Below are 21,287 nucleotides of genomic sequence, written 5' to 3' on the forward strand. Positions count from 1 at the left end.
AATCTTTAATGACGCTTAAATACTAAATGAAGAGTGATGTGGACACTGGGTTACATCCAGTCTGAGCCAGAATGCACTGTTTACACTGAAGGAAAAAACTATTAGATCTCAGCGTACCAGCTTAGCGCATTAATCAGCAAAAGCTGATTGGCGTTTGCACCTGAAAGGTCTGGAGAGGCAGGCCCAAATTTACGTTTCACAGGAACCTGCCTGGTTGGGTGTCTTACAGGCTTGTTTTTACAGACTATTACAGACTTACAGACTATTTGCACGAAGAAAATGGTCTAGTTCCCAGTGTTGTCTTAATTGCAGTCTAAACACTCCGTTCGTTTTCGGGAAAGGAAAGGCATATAACTGGCTCCTAGGGTGAGCCGACACTTCAAAGGACTATAGATACCAAAATTCTGCTTGCGTGTTTTCTTTATTCAAACAATGTGTTAAGATATTTTTATACCTAGAGCACCCTGCTGTATTTGCCTATGACCACTGAATAATATATAATTGAATCTTTTCTTGATTCTGTTTCAGTTTCATCAACCGAATGATGGCTTTGACATGTAGATGAAGTCAAGGTCATGCGAGGCACGATAAATGGCCATACAACAGCTGATATGTCGTTTGTTTTATTCTAGCTCTTGAAGCAGGTTTGTTTCATTGCCATGGTGAGTCAAAACTATGTATCAGCATTTATAAGGCAGTTTTCTGTACCTCATGTGACCTACAGTTCAAGTACACGTCACATCCATCATTCGGTTGATAAAAATGAAACTGGAACAGGTTGAGAAAAGAAATTCAATTATAAATTATTCAGCGGCTGTAGGCAAACACCACGCAGTAATCTGTGTATTCGAATGTCTACACATCGTTTGAAGGTAGAAAACATGCAATAAATTTAGGTGTCTATCATTCTTTATACACGCTTTGAGACACATGGGCAGTGGTGTCCACGTAATGCTTTACACCCTACACGGCTGCATGTTGTAGGCATTGAATTGCTTCTACTAAGTGGCTTTACAAAGGTATTACACTTTTTGCTGTAAAAGACTGGCTAAACTAGGCTACAGCTGGGTGAAAGCACTCGGCAGAAGCCGCTGCTGTCCCTCCATGTTCTCCCCTCCTCCTCTTCTCTCCACTGGCTTTGCTACTGTTTTTCTTCGCTTCTTGGCTAGGCTTACCTCTTGGGTTGTGGATTTGTATGACACATACAACGGCCTTCAATTACATGATCACTTGGGGCGGGCTTCCATAAATTACGCGACGTAAAAAAATGAAATGGTCATTAACTAGCAACTGGATACTGTGTTCCTTGAAATCACCTAGCTGTAAGGACATGCTAGTGACATCATGATCATGGCGTTAATGACATGTCATTCATACCTTCCAATGTTTACCATTTGCTGCGAACATAAGCTGACCGTTCAACAACAGAGGATTAGTAAATCTAGCCATTATCTTTTTCCCACAAGGTCTTTATTTTTACCCAACAATTTCAATCTTTACATCAAACCGGTGTTTTCCAATCCTCTTACTACAGGTAGTGTTCCTTACTCTTCAAGCACCCTTATCAAAACGAAGGACCAAGATATCCAATGCGGCGACACAGCATTACTAAAAAACATTAAAGTTAGAAAGTTAAAGGGCCAGACATCTCTAATTATACCTTGAAACATTAGGCCTAAGGCCCCTACTTTCCTGTGATTGCAGGAAAATTCGTGGATTTCAATATTTCTCAAAGAAAATTATATGTTCCCACCCATATTATCTTTTTTTTTTTATAATATTGTGCTTAGGCTGGCAGCAGGAACATAGAATGACGTAAATGTGATTATTTTAATCGTCAGAATTCTCGGAATCGTCAGAATGTCGGGAGGAACAAAGCTATGTTGGTGCCATGGCACGCTTGCTTCCTCATCTGCTCAAGCAAGATAGCACATCAAGCGCTGAGGTTGCGGCAGCAGCATGCCCACACGTTTTGATGGGATGTGTCATCATACTAGTGCTCGTCGAAAGCAATGCTACCATATGTACAGACATATAAAGAGAGTATTCATATTTCATTGATAACTTGGTTCAGAAAGCACCTCACGGTATATTTGGAAGCAAAATACATGAATATAGAGCAATTTTTATCGTTGGTTTCCAGACACCCACCCTGAGCTCACCCACTAGGCTAGTGAGACAAGTTCTCAACCATCTTGGGACAACGATGTGAAGCGCACGGCCGCTGCAAGGCCTCATGCATAATACACGAGAGGCTTCCAGTGGAATATTGCAAATTCTTTGTTCTCACTTCGCTGCATTTAAAATTCTCTACTGCAGATAATTAGGAGCATTAATTATGCTCTTTAAATTGTCTCTGTCTATACTCAATGGCAGGTTTTCTTGGGAATGAAGGGAAGGCTATATGGACGAAGCATATGCAACTGTGTCATTCACAAAATAGTTTGGCAGCAGAACAGTGAGTCTGGCCACCTGACGTGTTGCTCTGCCCACGGTAACTTCATTCTTTCCCTGGTGTGGCCGGTGCCATCTACTGAAGATGCTTGTACCTAGCCATGCCTAGCAGATTTCTTGTGCTCAAGAAAACTGTTTTGAAGCGAAAAGCTTCACTAGGCTTGTCAACAACGCGCTTCGCGTGAGCCACCCCTGGGCACCGCCGCGGTGCACCCTTCCTCCTCCTCGCCACCCCCTCCATTCTCCTCCTTGCCACTGGTTTACCCTTCGCCGCTGCTAGCGGTTCTTATCGCGGTCTTATCGCGTTATCGCAAGGCGTTGCGATAACGCCTGAGTGGCGGCGGCGGACATAAGAGGCCGCGCGCCGCGGCGCGCGCTCTGTCGTTACTTCTCCTCCTCGCCATCGGTTAACCGCTTGGGATGGTTGGGACGGCGGTCTCCGTCCCAAGAGAAGGTTCTTTCACAAGGCGTTGCGAAAACGCACGTGTGAGCGGCGGCGGCGGCCGTAGAAGAGGCGCAGACATTCGCCATGGAAGGTAGAAAAGAAGACCCAGAAGTGGTAGCAAGGGAGTTGGCTTAAAATCTACACCGCTACCGTGGTGCTCCCAGTGCATTGTGCACGAACTGCGACAGCCATGACGTCAAACAAAGCATAACTGCAGCTTTTCGCTTGTATATCCAGGCTTAACCAGAGCTAAGCCACTGCCAATTTTTTTCCTTGACTTTCAATGTTGAAAGTTGACAGTTCTGTTGGAAGTACGCTTTAAATAACGAATACACTCGAACCTACTTATAATGAGCCTGACGATCAATCTGGTGGTGTTCGTTGCATTGGACATTCGTAGTAGATAAACTTCCCATATTACAGCCAAGAAAGCCAAGTTCAACAAAAGTGGCATTTAGTTTTCTAAAAAGTGAGTATTATGCATCTACTTCTTTAGAGCTGACCCTACCGCAGTGCTTTCCAAGCTCTGCAGAGCCGTCATGTTCTCCTCGCTGAGACATTTGCTGCTGAAAATACGCTTTATGAATGTGTTATAGCGTATAACTAATTGCAGATGAAGCGCTTATGGTAGCTGGTGGCAGTTCGGCCTCCTTAATCAAAATCCTGTTGGTTGAGGAGTGCTCATAGTTCGTGTACAATAGCTTCACTAGAGCTCGTCTCTGCGACGTTGGCATCTGCACCACCCAAGTCATCCCATGAGACATCCGACGAGTTGTACCTCAAAGAAACAAATTCACGTGCTTCTGATCCCCAGAGCTTTGACAGCATCATATGTTGTTCCTGGACCTATAGGTAGAGTGTATGTGGGCAGACAGTATCAGCTGCATTGCTTGTTGTCTGCACACAGTTGCTGTTGCTGTCTGCACACAGCAGAAAAGGTTGACAGTTGACTGGGCAGGAGTCACATACCACGTGACCTGCTATTCCAGCGACTTTTCAAATTGCTCCCGATGATTGATCCCCGACAGTGTGCACAGTAGCTTCGCTTTTGATGCTGCCCCCGTCTCGTGCCCATTGCGCTTCTCCTATTTTAGACGCTTTTCCAAACTGGCACAGATGAAACGATTTACTTGTAGACCATCGGAGCAAGCTTGGCTGGCGGTTATGTACAGTTTCAATGCCACCTTTTTTTATGCTTTTTTGGGCTGCCATGTTTTCTTCGTGACGGTGTCATGGGGGGATGACAAGCGCAAGTTTTTCGACTCCAGGGGCAAGTTTATGGCACCTCCACGTTCACTATAACCAACTGGTGCTGCCACAGTTGTTCGTTCAACCTGGAATGCGGTGCCATTGCACTAATACATATTCTGACGGTAGCACCACCCTTGTTCATAACAACCGAGCATTTGTTATACCTGCAGCCGTTATAAGTGGGCTCGACTGTATGGAAAATACTACACTTTAATCCTTTAAAACGCACAGGCTGTGTGCATGTATCACATTTGTATGAATAGCAAAATTGCAATCTGAATGGCTCTAGAAACTGAAGGACTTCTCTTTCAAGCCATTTTGAATGCTGGCTTTGTACAAAACAAGGGTGTACATTTGTAACAATCACTTTGTAATAAGACATCAAATTTGGTACCCATCTGTACCTTAATACTTTTCATGTAGAAGAGAACTTGCACTAGACTTGAAAATTGGTTAAAGGAAAGTGTCAACAACATTTCAATACATAAGAGTGGAGATAAAACTAAAACATGACTCTAGAACTAAACCTCTAAAAAGGGTTTCTTCTGTTTTTTGCAAACCTCTGAGACATGTGCTATATACTCAACAAGCCATCTACTCAACAATAGACAATTATAACATTATCAATCAGGTGATAGAGAAGTGTGCAGAATATAACCAACCCCTACATATAGCCTTCATTTGACTCAGTCGACACCTCAGCTGTCATGCAGGCATTTTGGAATCAAGGTGTAGATCAGCCTTATGTGAAAGTACTAAAAATTAACTATACAGCTGGCATAGCAACCATAGTCCTCAATAGAGAGAGTTACCAATCAGGAAAGGTGACAGACAAGGAGACATCATCTCCTATGCTATTCACCGCCTGTTTACAGGAGGTATTCAGAGGCCTAGATTAGGAACAGTTTGAGATAAGGATTAATGAAGAATACCTTCATAATTTGCGATTTCCTGACGATATTGTCTTATGTCACTCAGAGGCTGAACTGCAAAGCATTATCGATCACTTAGACAGCAAGGCAGAACAGTGGCTCTAAAACTTAATATGCAGAGAGCTAAGTGACATTTGACAGACGCAGAAGGGTACAGCAGTTTACGATTGTTAGCGAGACGCTGGGAGTGGTAAAAAAATACATCTACTTAAGGCAGATAGTCACCGCCGATTTGGATCACGACAATGAAATAACTAGAAGAATAAGAACGGAGTGGAGCGCATTTGGCAGGTACTGTCAGATCGTGAATGGCAGTTCACCAATATTCCTCAACAGAAAAGTACATCGGGTGTTTCAGCGAACGCTTCCAAAAATGCCTGAAAACGGGAGTTTGATGCCGTGAACAAGACTATGTCATATCAGTTTTTGAAACGAAGAAAAACTCAATTGCTAGAGCTCTGCAGTGCGAAGAAATCCGATGCTTTTTCCTGCACACGACCGAAACCGAGCGCACGAGGAGCACTGGAAGCATGGCGTAAGCGAAGCGCCCACTGGCAACGTGTCATAATGAATGCAGGGCCCAATTCGAAACGTGTGTGCTATCTTTCCTCGCTAAAGAACCTCAGCCAGCACTATCGACTGCTTCATCAATTGGATGGTTTGGTTTATGGGGTTTAACGTCCCAAAGCGACTGAGGCTATGAGAGACGCCGTAGTGAAGGGCTCCGGAAATTTCGACCACCTGGGGTTCTTTAACGTGCACCGACATCGCACAGTACACGGGCCTCTAGAATTTCTCCTCCAAAGAAATTCCAGCCGCCGCGGCCGGGATCGAACCCGCGTCTTTCGGGTCAGCAGCCGAGCACCATAGCCACTGAGCCACCGCGGCGGCCGCTTTATCAATTGGAGTAAGGAAAATTATAGTCATAGTGAGTTACGGGAACATCGATTTTGAGAGCCCCGATAAGCACACCTGGCGCTCTGCCTGTCTGGTTAACTCCAGAAAGTTTTTTTAATCTTTTTTATTTTTGTCACTGGCTTTGTGAAAGGGATAAAGGTACTCTTCTCTGACTGCAGATTACTGTTTAACATTAAATAGTGGCGGTATATCACCATGCATTGTATTATTTCAGTGAAGTGTCGATTTCTTTTATGTGGTATTCGCTTGACTATTACAATAAATGAGAATGACTTCATAGATGAAAAGATTCTAACAGAAAACGCTGCAGTTTTAGCACTAAGATGCTCCTGTTAGCACTAAGGTGCTTCGTACCGGCTGGCTCATTACGGCTGCTGTGTGCTGGATCAGACACGTCCCGTGCTGTAAGAAATGCTACTACTTAATTAGGAAACCTTGTCCACAGATGTTTAGCACTTTCTAGTTGTATAACAAACAAGAACGAATGAAATTTGTACCTTTTATGGGTTTAGTTAGTTGCAGCCCCACTTGTACACTCCAGGAAAGAATATAAGGATGAAAAGAAGCCATTTTGACATCACGTGCTCAAAATGCTTGCCGTCCACTGTGATGCACAGTAGAATGCGGCCTTTGATGAAATTCACAGCAGAAATGAGCATCTCTCAGGGAATCTTTCGAACTGATATCTTTGCACGCTCATTCAGGTCTTCAAGGTTCGCTGGCTCCGTATTGAAAACTTCATTCTTAACCTATCCCTAGAGGAATGTATCCAGAGGTGACAAATCAGACAATCTTGGAGACCATACTGTTGTTCCCCACTGCCCAACCCATTGGTTGGGAATGGTGCTCTCCAGGAATTGCACCGCAGAACGACAAAAATGTGCCGGGGCTCCATCATGCTGAAACCACATTTTTTCCAACCCGGCCAGAGGTAGCTTTGAGACAAATTCAGAGACGGCGCCTTTTAGGATGCAGTCTGTGTACTTCTCGCAGTGAGGCTTCCATCGATGAAGTATAAGGATCGACAATACGAAATTCATAAATGCCACACCAAACATTTGCTGACCATCTTAGTTGGTACTTGTGCTAGCATAGCCAATGTGGGTTCTTGTCACACAAATAACGTGCACTGCACACGGTGACATTGGAGTCCCTGCAAACAATTCAGGGGGCACTGTTGACCTAAAGTGAGGTGAGGCAAAAGCTTTAAGCACAGTGCTGCTGCTTGTGTCATTGATGTATGGTTAAGATGTTAAGCTTGACCTTTAAGGGTGGAACGCGACAGCGTCTTGCAACGCTGCCAGAGAGTCCACAGAACGCCATCGCCCATTCGACTCTACGCCTTGCTCGACGGTAAATTGGTTTTTGAGGAAAGGAACCGTATCTGTCTCGCATATCTCGATGGACACCTGAACCTCACCGTAAGGGAAGAGAGGAAGACGGGGGTGAACGAAGACACCGTATTCACTAGATGCGCCGTTGATTCCAAACCATCGAGCTGGCATGGCGGAGCAGTTAGCATGCTCGTCTCGCACTCCAGAGACTCTCGTTCGATTCCCCAACTCGACAAATTTCCTACTCGGTTTTATTTATATTTCTGGTCTGAGTAGAAAGGTTAATTAGACCAATTGGTTAATTAACTAAATTCAGTCTCACTTACTTGGAGCATCACTATACCATCCCTTTAATTGGTTGCATGGTTACTAGCCAAAGTACAATTGGTCCAGTTTGAAATTCGCGCACTGTGACGTCATCACCATTTCGACCAATAGAAAAGCCCGACATTGCTGTTGACAACTACTGCTTACAACGATGAGGCATTAAAGGCTTCCACCTTAAAATTGGGTCTCGTCTGCCCAAAGCACTTCGTGCAGGCATTCCGAGCCTTAATCACATTTAATTAGGCACCAGTTGCAAAAATCGAAACATTTCTGAAAGACCTTCGGTGTCAGTTCCTGGTAAAGACACACGGTAAGGGTGGTAGCTGTGTCTTGATAGTGACCTCCAAACTGATGGTGGGCTGACTGTACAAGTCAGCGATGTCCCTAACACCCGCTTCTAGCCTGACAGAAACATACGCGAGGACATCAATGTCAAAATCGTCGGTTGCGCTCCCTGGTCTCTTTCTTTTCTGAACATGAACTGATCCAGTAGACTTAAATCGATTAAATACCGATACGAACGTGGGATGAGTCGGCACATGACGACCAGGATGTTGGGCAGCATACAGTCTGGATGCCAGCTCTGCGTCCCGTTTGCACGCTCACATAAGCGATCACAATGTCCCCCTTCTCGGTAGTAGGGTATTGAGGTTGTGCTGGCACGGCCTTTCCCACAATTCACACAATGCGGCATGACGTTTTAATAATAGGCGGCATTCCCACACACTCAAATGATCTGAAACACTGGCACTGCAATGGCCTTGTCAAAAGCGCGCCTCGAAGACAAGCACCTGAAATGCAAACGACTACACCTTATTGGAAAACTGAAGCTAACACACGCTACCATAACTGCAAGAACAACTGCCCGATACCACACAGCCACTGCCGAGCAAGCTCTCCTTGCCACGCTGACAAAGCTTTTCTTTTTCGGATGTGGTTCCTGATGGGAAGCAATTATAAGAAAACAGACGATCAACCTCAGTAAATGAATTCATGATGATGCACAAAAATGAGCCCACGAGAAGTGACGCACTCACACACACAAAATCTCGCCAGCAGATGTGCCCATCATGGCTCTCAAAATCGACGTTCCTGTAGCTGACGATGACTATAATTTTCCTTACTCCGAGCGACGAAGCAGTCGATAACGCCGGCCACGGTCTAAGCTGAGCGCCGAGGTTCTCTAGCGAGGAAGGTTAGCACTGTTGTGACTATACCCCCCTTTGTGTTCCCGCCACAGCCGTCTTCACTTAAGCCATTCACAGAGGCAGTGTGGGGTTCTGCTAAAGTGTTGTTCCTCCAAGCATGCACTCCCATGTGACCTCCTGAAAAGAAAGGTGGCACAGGACACGAAGGACAGATACACCGAGTCTAGACGACTTCTTTATTCCAAGTACCACTGCGGCGTCACTGCCACCACCTGTTTTAACCTTAAGCAGCACCCAACGAAGCAGTAATGACCCTGCAACCATGTATGTACCACCACCAGGGAGACATCACTCAACAACACGCACGAAGATGGGCGGCTGTCGATCATCTGCACTTCGCTCTTTTGTTGATGGCGCGGGTGGCGCTGCTGCAGGTGTTCACCTTCGGGCGTTTCCTTGAGCCAAGACATGGGATCCCCTGGACGCCTTCCTGAATGGTCATCAGCTGACAGCTGCGTTTGGTTAACTGTGCGCCCAATTGTGGGTGAGGAGGTGACCTGAGGAAAGGGCACTTTCGGGAAATTTTATCCAAGTGACTCAGCCGACGAAGACGATGGAGAGGGGAGCGCCGTTAATGAGCCCCCGATTTCGACAAGATGGCAAATCCAGCCAATGAGCGTCGTTGGCTTCACTCAAAGACGGTGCTAAGATGAAGTCCCTACGATTGGACGATAAAGGCGGCGAGACAAAAGGAGAGACTATTTAAAGCGCTCGACACGTTCATCAAGCAGCGATTCCTTGAGACTCTCCTCAGCTTTTACTTTGTCTCTGTTTGTAACTAATGTTGTAAATATGTGTATACAGTTTTTTCCTTTGCTTCTCCTACTCCCCATCTTTGGCCCACGCTCCTTCCGCCATCGGAAAACAGCGGTAGTGTTCCTGGACCCAATGCCTGGTGAAACACACTACTAGCATGGCAAAACATATCAGCACACGCATTTCAAAATGGGCACTGCATTCATTACGACATGTCACCAGCGGACGCTTCGCTTGCACCACACTTCCGGCGCTCCTCGTGCACTCAGTTTCGGTTGCATGCGGGAAAAAGCTTATGATTTCTTCACGCTGCAGGGCTCTAGAAATTGAGTTTTTCTTTGTTTCAAAAACATCGTCTTGTTCACGGCATCAAACTCCCAATGGAGACTAACCACCCAGCTACGATAAATAAAAAGTTAATTCGTGGCTTTTTGTAAATTACCTGGATAATTAGAAAGGTTTTGCAGCATATTGCGCCAACGAGCCAGAGAGTGTGATCCTACACCTATTTTTTTTCCTCTATCGAACCCAATATTTTCAGGAATTTTTTAAAGTGTTTGCTAAAACACCTGGTATAAAAGCTGTATCTTACCGGTGCACACCTATGGGGCAGAAACTTGGGACACTAAAGATAAGGGTTCAACTTAAGTTAAAAACACAGCAAGCTATTGAAAGGAAAATGATAGGTGTAATGTTAATAGACAGGAAGACAGCAGAGTGGGTCACAGAACAAGCACGGGCTAATAACATCCTAGTCAAAACCAAGAAGCAATGAGCTTGGACGGGACATGTAATGCGAAGTCAAAGTAGGTGATGGTGGTTAAGCATAACGGACTGGATTCCAAGAGAAGGCAAGCGTGGCCGGGGGCGGCACAAAGGTAGGTGGGTGAATGGTATTAAGTTTGCAAGATAAGGTGGCCATGGGAGAGGCACTTATCCTGCAGGTGGGCACAGTCAGATTTATGAAGATAATTGTGACGAAGTCATCGACAAAACAAAGGTTGTCTCCCTAAATGCAACATGGACTTAGGTTAGGCTTATTGTGTGAAACACAACTCGAGTTATCTCAACATTCTGTTTCCGATAGACTGCATTTCTCTGGCTTCTTGGATGGCTTCAGATTTAGTAGCTCAATGCTTAATACATTGCACAAACTCTGAATAGCAAATATTCCTACCAAAATCCTATTATGGACTGAAGCATATCTAGTGGGAAGGAGTGTGCAGTTTACAACAGTACAAGTTCAACAAGTGTGCGTGTGTGTAGGTTTGGGTGTCCATTTTAGGGGTCCAATGTATTTACAAACGATCTTGCTAGCGATGTTTCAAGTGCTACCAAACGGTAAGTTGACGTGTGCACCATTTACCATGAAATTTCTTCTTCAGAATGGCTACGGCATAATGGTTAGAATGAGGACAAAGAAAGAGACAGACAGACAGACGTGGACGAAGCTGCCAATTAAGAAGCTTCACCCACGTCTGTCTGTCTGTTCCTTTGTCCTCGATACACAAAACCTCTTGGAACCACCATGAAGTATGCATCAACTAGCTGAGTTAACCACCCTTTTAACGGGCACTTTCTTACAAACATATTTAGTTATCCTACACGACCCTTAAGACAGCACTCCTTTCACAGAAAAATGGAACACAACTTTAAATGACTCAAATACAATCTAGTCCCCTTCACAAACAAGAAACAATCATTCCAAATAGACTGTTTTTTGGTGGCACGGGAATATCTGCTGCCTCAATTTACAAGTATTTGGAAGTGCTTTTCTTGAGTTACTTATAATAGAATGCAGAAGACAATTATTTACCCAAGAAAGCCAGCTGCAATTTAAACTTGCCCTCATGTAACCTTAAAGAAGCGCTCATTATAGCTAGAGATTCTATGCATGTCTTTCTCTCGGTCTCTCTTTCCTTTTCCTGCCCTGGCTCACTCTTCTTTCTACTACTTTCTTCTTTTGCTCATAAAAGGCACAGTTTGTTTTAAGAGTTTTGTACATGACATCACCAGTTTATTATATTGCACTGTGCGTTTTTCTGTTGTGCGATTTTCCCACAGACAACAATGCACCAGTGTGGCTGCTGTAGGCATTGTGTGCATGTGTGTGTAAAGCCTTACAAAACCACAAAAAGTAGTTCAAAATACTCATTCAGAGATCAAATCCTAATGACTGATCTGGAACTGAATAATGGGCCGGTAGTAAAATGACTTCAGAAGGAACAGCAGAATTTAATTTAAGTGTAGCTGTTCTTTTTCAGAAAAACTGAAATATCCTGCGAAAAAATACCTCCTCGTGCATGAATGCGGCAAAAAAAGAGAAGAAACTATTCTGCATCATTACGTTAATTAAATGTGGTTAATACACTCCAATTGTTCACATTACTGTCATATGCCCTGTATTTAGAGTAAGGAAGACCTTGAAGAAGTGAAAGCAACACTTACCTGACTGCCTCACCAGGGCTATGTGCAGAGTTGACTCGCTCATGAAGACTGAGGAGGAATGGGCGGCACTGTACCGTGCAGGCATTGCTACGAGAGGCCAGAAACCAACAACTATAGTGAGGCATCAATTCGAATTCTAAAGGACATTGTCCTGCGCAGAACAAAGGCATACAATACAGTGGCCTTGGTGGAGCTCATAATGATGACATAGGAGAAGTATTTCGAGAAAAGAATTCTCTGGCATGTGCACCACAGAGAAGCGGCGCATTTAAATGGCATCGACTGCCCCCTATATAAGGTCTCCAACATGCCTACCAATACTATTGTGCAAAAAGGCAACGAAGTTTATGGTGTCCCGAACTAAGCTGGGACTGGGATGCATGAAGGTCATGCTGACATTGGCGTGTGCACCTGCTGGGCAGGGAGCCAAGGAGCCTTCTGCGAACAGCACGCGCTTGTGCAGAAGGCCTTTGGAGGGCCCTTTCCTAACAGCCCACAGTTAGCACGTGCTGTCAGCTGGCACTGGGTGCCGTTGTTTTATTTATGCCCGTGACGGGAAATCTGGAAGGTGAGGTACATTGCAGACACTTCTGTGTCATTTTCTCCCAGTTCGGAAGAGCCAGACACCCACCAAGGCCCCAGCTACTGTGATCAGGCAATGAATACATCCAAAGAGATAGCTCTCGAGTCATGTTTAATGCCAGAGGTACAGGAGAACCTTTCGTTCTAATTAATTCCATCAAATGCGAACAAAAAAAAATGATCTTGCAGGCAAAGCCGCACAACCATGTTGCAACATACCTTGTTTTGCATGCCTTCAGCATTCTTTGGGGTCTGACAACTACACTTCTGGCCACTTAGTGTTCCAGCAGTCATAACTGGTGACATTAAAATCAGATTTATTAAACTTTTTGCAGCACCTCGAAGAACAATACAGGGCTCTGGAGCAGCATCTAAAATGTATCCACAGACTTATTGAAGAAAACCCATCATACGCCACTTTACTTAATTCTGTTAAAGCACAGCTCAAAAGTTCTAACACAAGCAGTGCTGCACATGCACCTAAGCCAACAGTAAAGGCCTCAACAACACCAGACAGGCGGCGAGGCCAGAAAATAAAGATAAAACCGATGAGCCTGGCAAGGTGCTGTCCAGGTCTACCAAGGGTCTCAGGACACGCTCCCGCTGGGTGGTCATCACAATCAGGGGTACCAAGGAAGCTAAAACGCAAGCACGTACCGAGCTGCAATGTTCTTAACAAAGTGCTTAGCGCCAAGTGCCACTAGGATGGATGCACATCACCAGCTAGCCACCCCCTGTCAAGTAGCTTGTGGTAGGCAACCTCAGTGAACCAAGATGGGCTCCATAATTCTTCGTGGGTGTTGGCAGAATCCACAATTTCCTAGCTTGACCAGCACCAAATAGGGACGTCACAATTCGCCACTGTGTGCAAAAGAGAATAATTTTTCCTGTCTGAACATTTTACAGGTGCTTTAGTTGTAACAAAAAAAATTGTAAATTGTGGGGTTTAACATCCTGAAACAACATGTCAGCTACAAGGTTCGCCTTAGTGAAGGACTCCCGATTAATTTAGACTACCTAAAAAAGACTGAAGAGACATACACTTAACGCAATGTGACCGTGCTTCCTCAAGAACTTTTGCATAGGCTGTCAGAAGCAAAAGGCTGAGGGCTATCCCGAACTATTTCCTGCGTAGTGTCTCATGGTGTCAGAAGCTTCACAACTGAAGAAAAATATGTCTTGGACCAGGGATCAAACCTGCGACCACTGCCAGCCTGGGGCATTCGCTCTACCATTTAGGTAAAGAGAGCAAATTGATCAACAACTCAGAGCGAGACAAACACCATTCTTGCTTCGGGTTGTTGATTAATTCGGCCTCAGGATGGCATCTGCTAGCCATCCTGGTTAGCTTAAATGGTAGAGTGACTGCCCCAGGCAGGCAGCTGCAAAGCTTCTGAGAAAGCTGTCTATCTTTGCTCTGCAACCGTTTAACTGTGATCAGGTAGAAACAAATGAGTTATTACTGCCCAGCTGAAATGCACTTCGCCTTGGGTGTTTCCCTTAAATACTTTGCACTACTTGTGAATGTGCATTCCAAGAACATCTTCCATTCCCCAACATTCTCCTTGCCCCAAACCAGTTAGCATTCCGAAAGTCGAAACAAGAGGCTCCACGCTGGCAATGTTAACAGGAATTTTCTATTCAGTCTTTGAGAATATATGAATACATGCACCCTACTGTAACGATACTTTTGATAGAGCACTGTGCATGCTGACATGGGCCACAATTAATCACGATCTCACTTTACAGTTTTTCCAATCAGTGTCACCCAGGATGAACATTTATGTTTATTTTTTGGTTGTGGGAGGGTTTTTGGCGCAGTGCTGCCTTCCCCTTTTCAATTTGCTATTTTTGTTTTTGCCACGGCCGTGGAGTCTGGTTGCACAGTTTCAATTAACAGGTACACAGTCATCCACTTCTAGCTGAACATGGCGCCAGGAAGCCAGTGCTTTCCCCAGTGCCTCTCTAGGGCACGCAGGTGCACTGGAAACCATAGGCGTGGCTTTCGCCACATTGTCTGCTACAGCATGCCAGCACCGCAGGATTGAGCTCACCTTGCAGGGCAATTCACTTTCGCATTGAGCGCGCAAATCACCATGGGGATTCTGTTTTCGACACAGCAACTTAGAAGACCAGCACCTGTGCGTGGTTCAGAGCTGCATCCATGGTGGCAAAGGCTTTTCCTTGTCATTTATTGTTGCAATCAACACTCAATCGAAGGCCCCTGCGGGAAAAAACTTCGTTCTAGTGTGAGTTGAAATGATTTACTCGGAGGCTGCCCCCATTACTTAGCTGCAATAATCTATAATTTCAATTTGAATCACTTCTCGCCCACCAGCCAGAATAAGCCGTCGAGTCACGGATGCTTTCATCTGCTCAAAGTGCCGCTCAGCAATGTCAGCGCTAAATATATGGTGCGCTACTCTGGAAAAAAGATTAATACAAAGCCAGTATGAACACCTGCACTGCACCGTACGAATCGTCAAAAAGAAAGAGTGGACGAAAAATGTGGGCATGTTTACTCGACATGTAGCAAAAAAACTGACAAAATTGAAAGAATGAATAGATAAACAAGGAAATCACAAAAAAAAAAGCTATGAAATAGGGTTCCATTGGACTAGGGAATGCAATGGCAGGTGTGCAGGAAAAGTCAACGTAGAAAGAAAAATAAGGGAAATAATAAAGAGTGACGGAAATACTGACAAATTTACACAGTTCAAACTGACATTGGCACAGTTAGCACAAGCAATGCTTCCTAGGTCTCAGACTTGAGAACTAATAGCGTGCGGCATCACTGCCAGCTTCAATCACTGCTCTCATTCTGTCTGAAAGAGAACTATACAAAGAATTACACAGGTCAACATTGGCCCTCAGTTCTTCCTATCGCTCTTCAATTTCAGCCCACAGGTTGTCGGCTGACAGCCCATGAAGGCTGCGAGATGACAATGACACCTTCACTTTGCCCCACAAACGTTCTATTATGTTCAAGTCTGGTGACCGAGGTGGCCAGTCAAGAACTGCGACATCACGCCCTTCCAAGTAAGAGAAAACCTTCCTTGAAGTGTGAACTTGGGACCAGACATGCTGCAGGATAAAGTCCGCTTCTGGAAAAGGTCCCCCTACCAAGAATGGCAGAGCCACGCGATCGAGAATGGAGCAGTAGCTCTCCGCCATGAACCTGCCATCTATTATGACCAGCGGTCCAAGGTCGTCCTTCGTGACCGCTCCCCAAACCACCGCTGAACTTTGCCCGCTCACGGCAACTCTTTGGATGAACTGAGGCATATAGCAGTAAGAAATGGAAAGCATGTGGATTTTTTTCAGAAGGGTAGGTGCTTAGGCTTGTTGGTTTATGACTGAGGGAAAAAACAAAGCCCAAAAAAGAAAAAGGCGAAGAAAGACAGACACACATAGCACTAACTTCCAGCCGCCAAAAAAAACACTAAGCATTGGGTTTCCCAATACTCATTGCAACGACTCATTTCCTTCTTGACAACAGAGCCGGTGTGGCGTGCTGATGCAAAGGTATAATCAATATTCTCTGCACCGATCACAGCTTGCATAATTTGAGGGCAATATATTAAGCGCATGCTTTGTATTTTTGTAGAATAGGCGCATGCTAAAATTCTCCTTTGAATGTTATCCTCAATCACGAATGCTATAGACGGTTTATGTATGAAAGCTTGCACAAATTTGCAAAAATTTAAGTGCACCTCTCGTTCATAATGAGCGAGTAGCCTCGTGTACAGGGTGAGTTTTGATTACCCAGTGCTTTATAAATAATGCTATGATAGTCCCGTGCATCCTGTCTTCCCTGAGTGTGGGGTTCAGCAGACACATTATAATCAGATAGAGGCCATGATTTCGCTACTAATTAGCCAAATTTCGTCATTTACTCTTTTTACTTCCTTCACACCGCATGTTACACTTGCAGTCCAAAACACCCTATTCTGAGATTAATGCAATTTAGGTAACTTTTCACAGTCCATGTTTTAAAATATTCACCAATGAATTTCATGGCTGCTCGCGCCTAATTCCAAAACTGGCTGCACCGCGTGGGCGGGACCTCGACGCACGGTGAGAAAAAGCAGGACAATGGAACATACCTCAACGGCTGTTGTACTCTGGAGAGCTTTTTAAACCGGAGTAGTCTCAGATGAATGCAGTCTTCAGGGCTGTAAGTGCAACATGCAGCAATAAGTGAATAATTAATATAAAAAAAATTACACAAATTAGTCGCATAAACAAGGTCTCTATCTCTGCATCTTGCATCTGTCTAGCGCCAGCACACTGTAAATCAAGGCAACGTCTACGTTACCGTCAGTGTCATTTATAACGCTCGAAAGATAAAATAGAATCACGTTGTATTTGATGCAAGATAACAATAAAAGAAATTCAGACACTTTCTTAATGCAGATTTGCATCCTCAAGTAAGCTTCCTCTGACCATGCATGCTTACATGAGTGGCAGTTTCTTTTTTTTTTCAAGTCCCGCTCGTAACGAACTACACTGAGAAAAGCAGTGCCCATTGCCTACAGCACCTGCTTTACAAATTCTCCCGCAACACGATGGGTGTTTCACAAATCCACCAACAGTGGCAGGTATTGTTAATGCCTGCAAGAAAAGCCTAGTAAGCGATGGAACGATGTGCTTACTTTTATGACCACTATGTGCGTGTGCGTAATCTTGCCAGCTCTAAGCATTCATAAGAGCGGACGCACCAGTGGTTGATGCTAACTCAATACTGTTCAGAAAACTGCCAGCTGCACGCTTGCAATGTCAATCGCGGCAACAGTTTTATGTTCATCGAGAAATTAAACCACCGGTCACAAAAGCGGTGAGAAGTAACGGTCTACATTTGCACATAATTGCCAATTTTATAAACGCCTCCCAGCAGCTGCACCGGTTTGCTCCCGTATGTCGGCAGTTGCTGCAGTGTGATCATTCGTGGTCGCCTGGTATTTTCTGAACAAAAATAAATAGAACCACGCATCGCCCTTAGGGCACATTTGCCATCGATAGCAGGCTAGGTGAGTTCACACTGGCGAGTCGCGGAGGTCGCGCGACAGGCTTAAATCGATTTGTTACGCTCCCTCCCCGCTTTACATGTGTTTCGGAAACCATACCTAACTGACCAAAATCGGTCGCGCGACGTTTGCGACTCGCCAGTATGAACTTGCCTTAAAGCTGCCTTCGCCGGCTTTCGAGCCAAGCGCTCCTTGCAAATTGATCTCGGCAGACCCGTAGCAATTACTGCCTTTAAATAGATTATTCCGCGCACTTAAGACGTCCGCACAGTACCTTAATTCCACGTAATGTGTAAAAAAAAAAAAAGGAGAACCGTAGAATCAGCTGATTTTGTTCTGGCTGTTTTGTTTACGATGGCTGATCATGTGGGTGGATGGATAAGGCTACAGATAAGGCTGAATCCTTTGAATCGGGCGGCAGCTCTCGCCACCTAGCCGACGCTTTTGCAGCGCCAGCGTACTCTCGCGGCAGCAAAAGTATTTTGGTTCAAGTTGTTGAGTTTGAAACATATTTTTTTAGCAACATAAAACATTGTTCATTTTATTAACGGCGTGTTTACAGCAAAACGTTAGGATACGGTCCCTTATCGTGCAAAGAAATGCTTCCGAGGTGGAGCTCTGTTACTAGCCACAGCAAATATACTGGCAGTATATTCTAGGCACTATAGTCCGCTGTCAGCGTCTCGCGGTGTCGTCATTTTGATAACAAAATAATGACGTTTTACGAGTTTAGAATGTGCAGCAGTGTAGGGGAGTGCAAGCTGAAGATAGGTTATTTCAGTAACGACTGAAATAACCTACCTTCAGCCTGCACACCCTTACACTTCTGAACATTCTAAACTCGTAAAATGAGGCATTATTAATTTATGTTTCAAAAATGAACTGGAAAAGTCATGCCCCCACCTCATCAGCCAGAGCTTTCACGAACAACTCGCAAGGTTCAGTGAAGCAGGCTACCCAGCTGATATCTGTGTTTTTGTCCCTGAAGGCACACTGAAGAAGAAGCGCCAGGAAGATCAACTGCCGTCTGTGCCTTCAGAAAGAAAGAAAGGAAGGATTGCCATCATTCCCTACATTCATTGCCTGTCCCACAATCTCAAGAAAATTGGGACAAAGCGAATGTTTTTCAGCCCCTAAAAAAATAGGTGCGCTATCCAAAAAAACTTTGCCCGTCGATAAACGTCCCCAAAAGCTGCAATGCACCATTAATCACAGGAAAAAATTTGTGAAATGTACTGAAGGCATTGTTTATGACATCCCACTCTTGTGGCAAGCGGTATGTTGGTCAATCTGGTGGTTGCTTGAATGAGAGGTTTCGTGAACACAAAAACAACTTGAAAACTTTTACTGGCAGTAATCTGGTTTTGCCCTGTAAGGAGTGGGGTTGTGTGCCATTTTTGGATAAGTGCTCGATCGTGGCCAGACACCGGATTCAGTGAACATATGAAATTTTTAAGTAGCGTGTATCGCTGCTTTGGAAAATAAATGTGTCAGCAAACCATCTATCTCCCTGTCCAAAAAAAAACTGCCCTTCTTAAACAATCGCTGAGGTGTACGTGTCCGTAGTTCCTCGTTCACCTGATTTTCATTTTTTTCCAGGCGCGTGCACCTGTTTGCCCTCACGGTTTACGTTCGTCTTGGTCGCTTGGGCTCTGTCAGTCAGAAGTTAGCGCCTGTGTTGTGTGCGTCTTTTTCTGTCCCTTGTCCCATTTTGCACTACCTCTCATACCATGGATCACCGTTACCGACTCGCCGAAGTTTCTACCCTTGTGAATGATATACAGTTATTAGTTGCTGGCTGTCTTGTGTATTTTTCGTCTGCTTACGTGTACTTCAGTGAGGAAAAAATATTGAGTGCTGAAAATTGACATTAATTTTTCTGTTCACCCAGTAACCATGGCCTTTTTTATGCCCGCTGTGGAGTGCGACTGCCTCCTCCATGGCGACTGCAAACATCTGTGTTGGAGTCATCATGGGAGACGGCCTGGTGCCTACCATGTATATGGCAGACAGCTGTCAACTGTTCCTACCATGTGGCACTTTTTGTTGTCTTGAGGTATTTGTCATGTGTTTTGATTCAACGTGTCACTTTTTTTTAATCCTAAGAAGCAGGTATGTGTTACTGAGGCAATAAAATGTTTGATTCTTGGATTGAAGCCATTTCTTGCTCTTTTTTTTGCGCTCAGAACAGATCTTGTATTAAGAACCAACTACATTGGCTCTTTTTTTTTCTTTAGTCTGAATTTTACTTGTAGTTCTACTATGAATGAATTTAATTAGCACAGTTTGCCTGCCCAAAGCTTTCATCTTGCAGTAAGCATTGCAAGACTCAGATTTGCACAATTTACTTATATTTACGCAGCAGCCAAAGTTAAAGGTGCTTTACGAAGAGCTCATCTTGATGTCTCACGAGCAATAAGAGCTCAGTTTAAGAGAAGGTACAGATCTCTTGCATGCTTGGGAGAAAAAATGTGTATTGAGGGTGTATGAGAAAACTTGTTGCTGTGCTCTCTTGTACTTCTTGCCTCGCATTTGGCCAGTTGTCTACAGATTAAAGGAGTGTTTGCATTTAGCAGAAGTCTAGCTACCAGGCAGTCAATACATGAAATGATGCAGCAGTTTCTTTTGCACTCTTGATGTGCAAAATTTCCTTTCAAAAGAAACTGCTGCATTATCCATGAATTAATTACCTGGTACCTAGACTTCTGCTGAAGAAAATATACTTTTAGTCTGTAGACAACAAGCCAAATGTCAGACAAGAGGGGCAAGAGACAGCAAAGCAACAAGTTTTCGCACACCCTCAATGCACATTGTCTCCCAAGCATGGAAGTTGTTTGTACTCTCTTCAGTTCTTATTGCTTGTGAGGCATCAAGGACGGACTCTTTGTAAAGTGCCTTTCGTTGAACAGCATTGCATTAGCCCCGATACAAAACACCTAAAATACATCTATATACAGCTAGGTAAGACTTCTATTAGCCAACTACTAGCATCGGATACCACAGCTACAGAAGAGCTAAAACACTTCTTTACAGCTAAACAAGGTATCGGCTAGAAGTCTACAAGATGTCAACAAAAACCTCTTGTAGCCGACAGATAGCGTTGCATTAGCCTAGGCTACAGGAGGTCTTCAAGACTTCGGACGGCTATATAAAACCTTGGCTATGCTTCTATAAGACGTCAAAACATCTTGGTGTAGATGACTTAACAAGCACTTTTTGTGTTTCGTGGGTGGGCTAGTCAATAGATTGATCTTGAAAACCAAGTTCCTGCAGCGTGAAAAAAATACAATTAGCTTACACTGTCAACCGTATAAGTCGGTTAACTTTACGACCTGCTCATTCCAGGTTCCGTTAACCGTGTTTTACGCATTGGGGTCTAGTAATAGCGACCTTCTAAGGATGATCAGGCAACACAAGTCGGCGTGCCGCTACGTGCTACAGCGACTATTCGCGCCTACAATATCTTCACAATGACCCCTAACACCGTTAATTCTCGCGGTTATGGCCACTGTTCGAGCATCAGTGGAGCTTCGCTGGCATTAACTGCCGCATATCTCGCATCGGAGGTGCCACGCGCTTTCATGACTGTGGCTACATCACCTTGA

General features: G+C 44.6%; 1 protein-coding gene across 16 annotated transcripts in view; it reads right to left on the bottom strand.

The window, feature by feature from the left end:
* Positions 1-18,042, bottom strand: part of LOC149357301 (sphingosine-1-phosphate lyase-like) — a 42,041-nt gene extending 23,999 nt beyond the window's left edge. For 3 of the 16 annotated variants that reach the window (XM_089584512.1, XM_089584500.1, XM_089584507.1), the window contains exons 1-4: positions 17,957-18,042; positions 16,762-16,830; positions 14,710-14,879; positions 12,074-12,160 (exon numbers count right to left, since the gene is read on the bottom strand). In XM_089584512.1, coding sequence (XP_089440638.1) covers positions 12,074-12,158 — 85 coding nt within the window. In that variant the 5' untranslated portion in view covers positions 12,159-12,160; positions 14,710-14,879; positions 16,762-16,830; positions 17,957-18,042. Of the gene's footprint in view, positions 1-12,073; positions 12,161-12,874; positions 13,027-13,415; positions 13,517-14,709; positions 14,880-16,761; positions 16,831-17,956 lie in introns of all 16 variants that reach the window. The other 13 variants (XM_089584513.1, XM_089584501.1, XM_089584516.1 and 10 more) reach the window with 7 other exon arrangements.
* Between the last annotated feature and the right edge of the window lie 3,245 nt (positions 18,043-21,287).

The sequence above is a fragment of the Amblyomma mixtum genome, chromosome 3 (genome assembly GCF_055824585.1).
Source record: "Amblyomma mixtum isolate Tamu chromosome 3, ASM5582458v1, whole genome shotgun sequence".
NCBI classification, from domain to species: Eukaryota; Metazoa; Arthropoda; class Arachnida; order Ixodida; family Ixodidae; genus Amblyomma; species Amblyomma mixtum.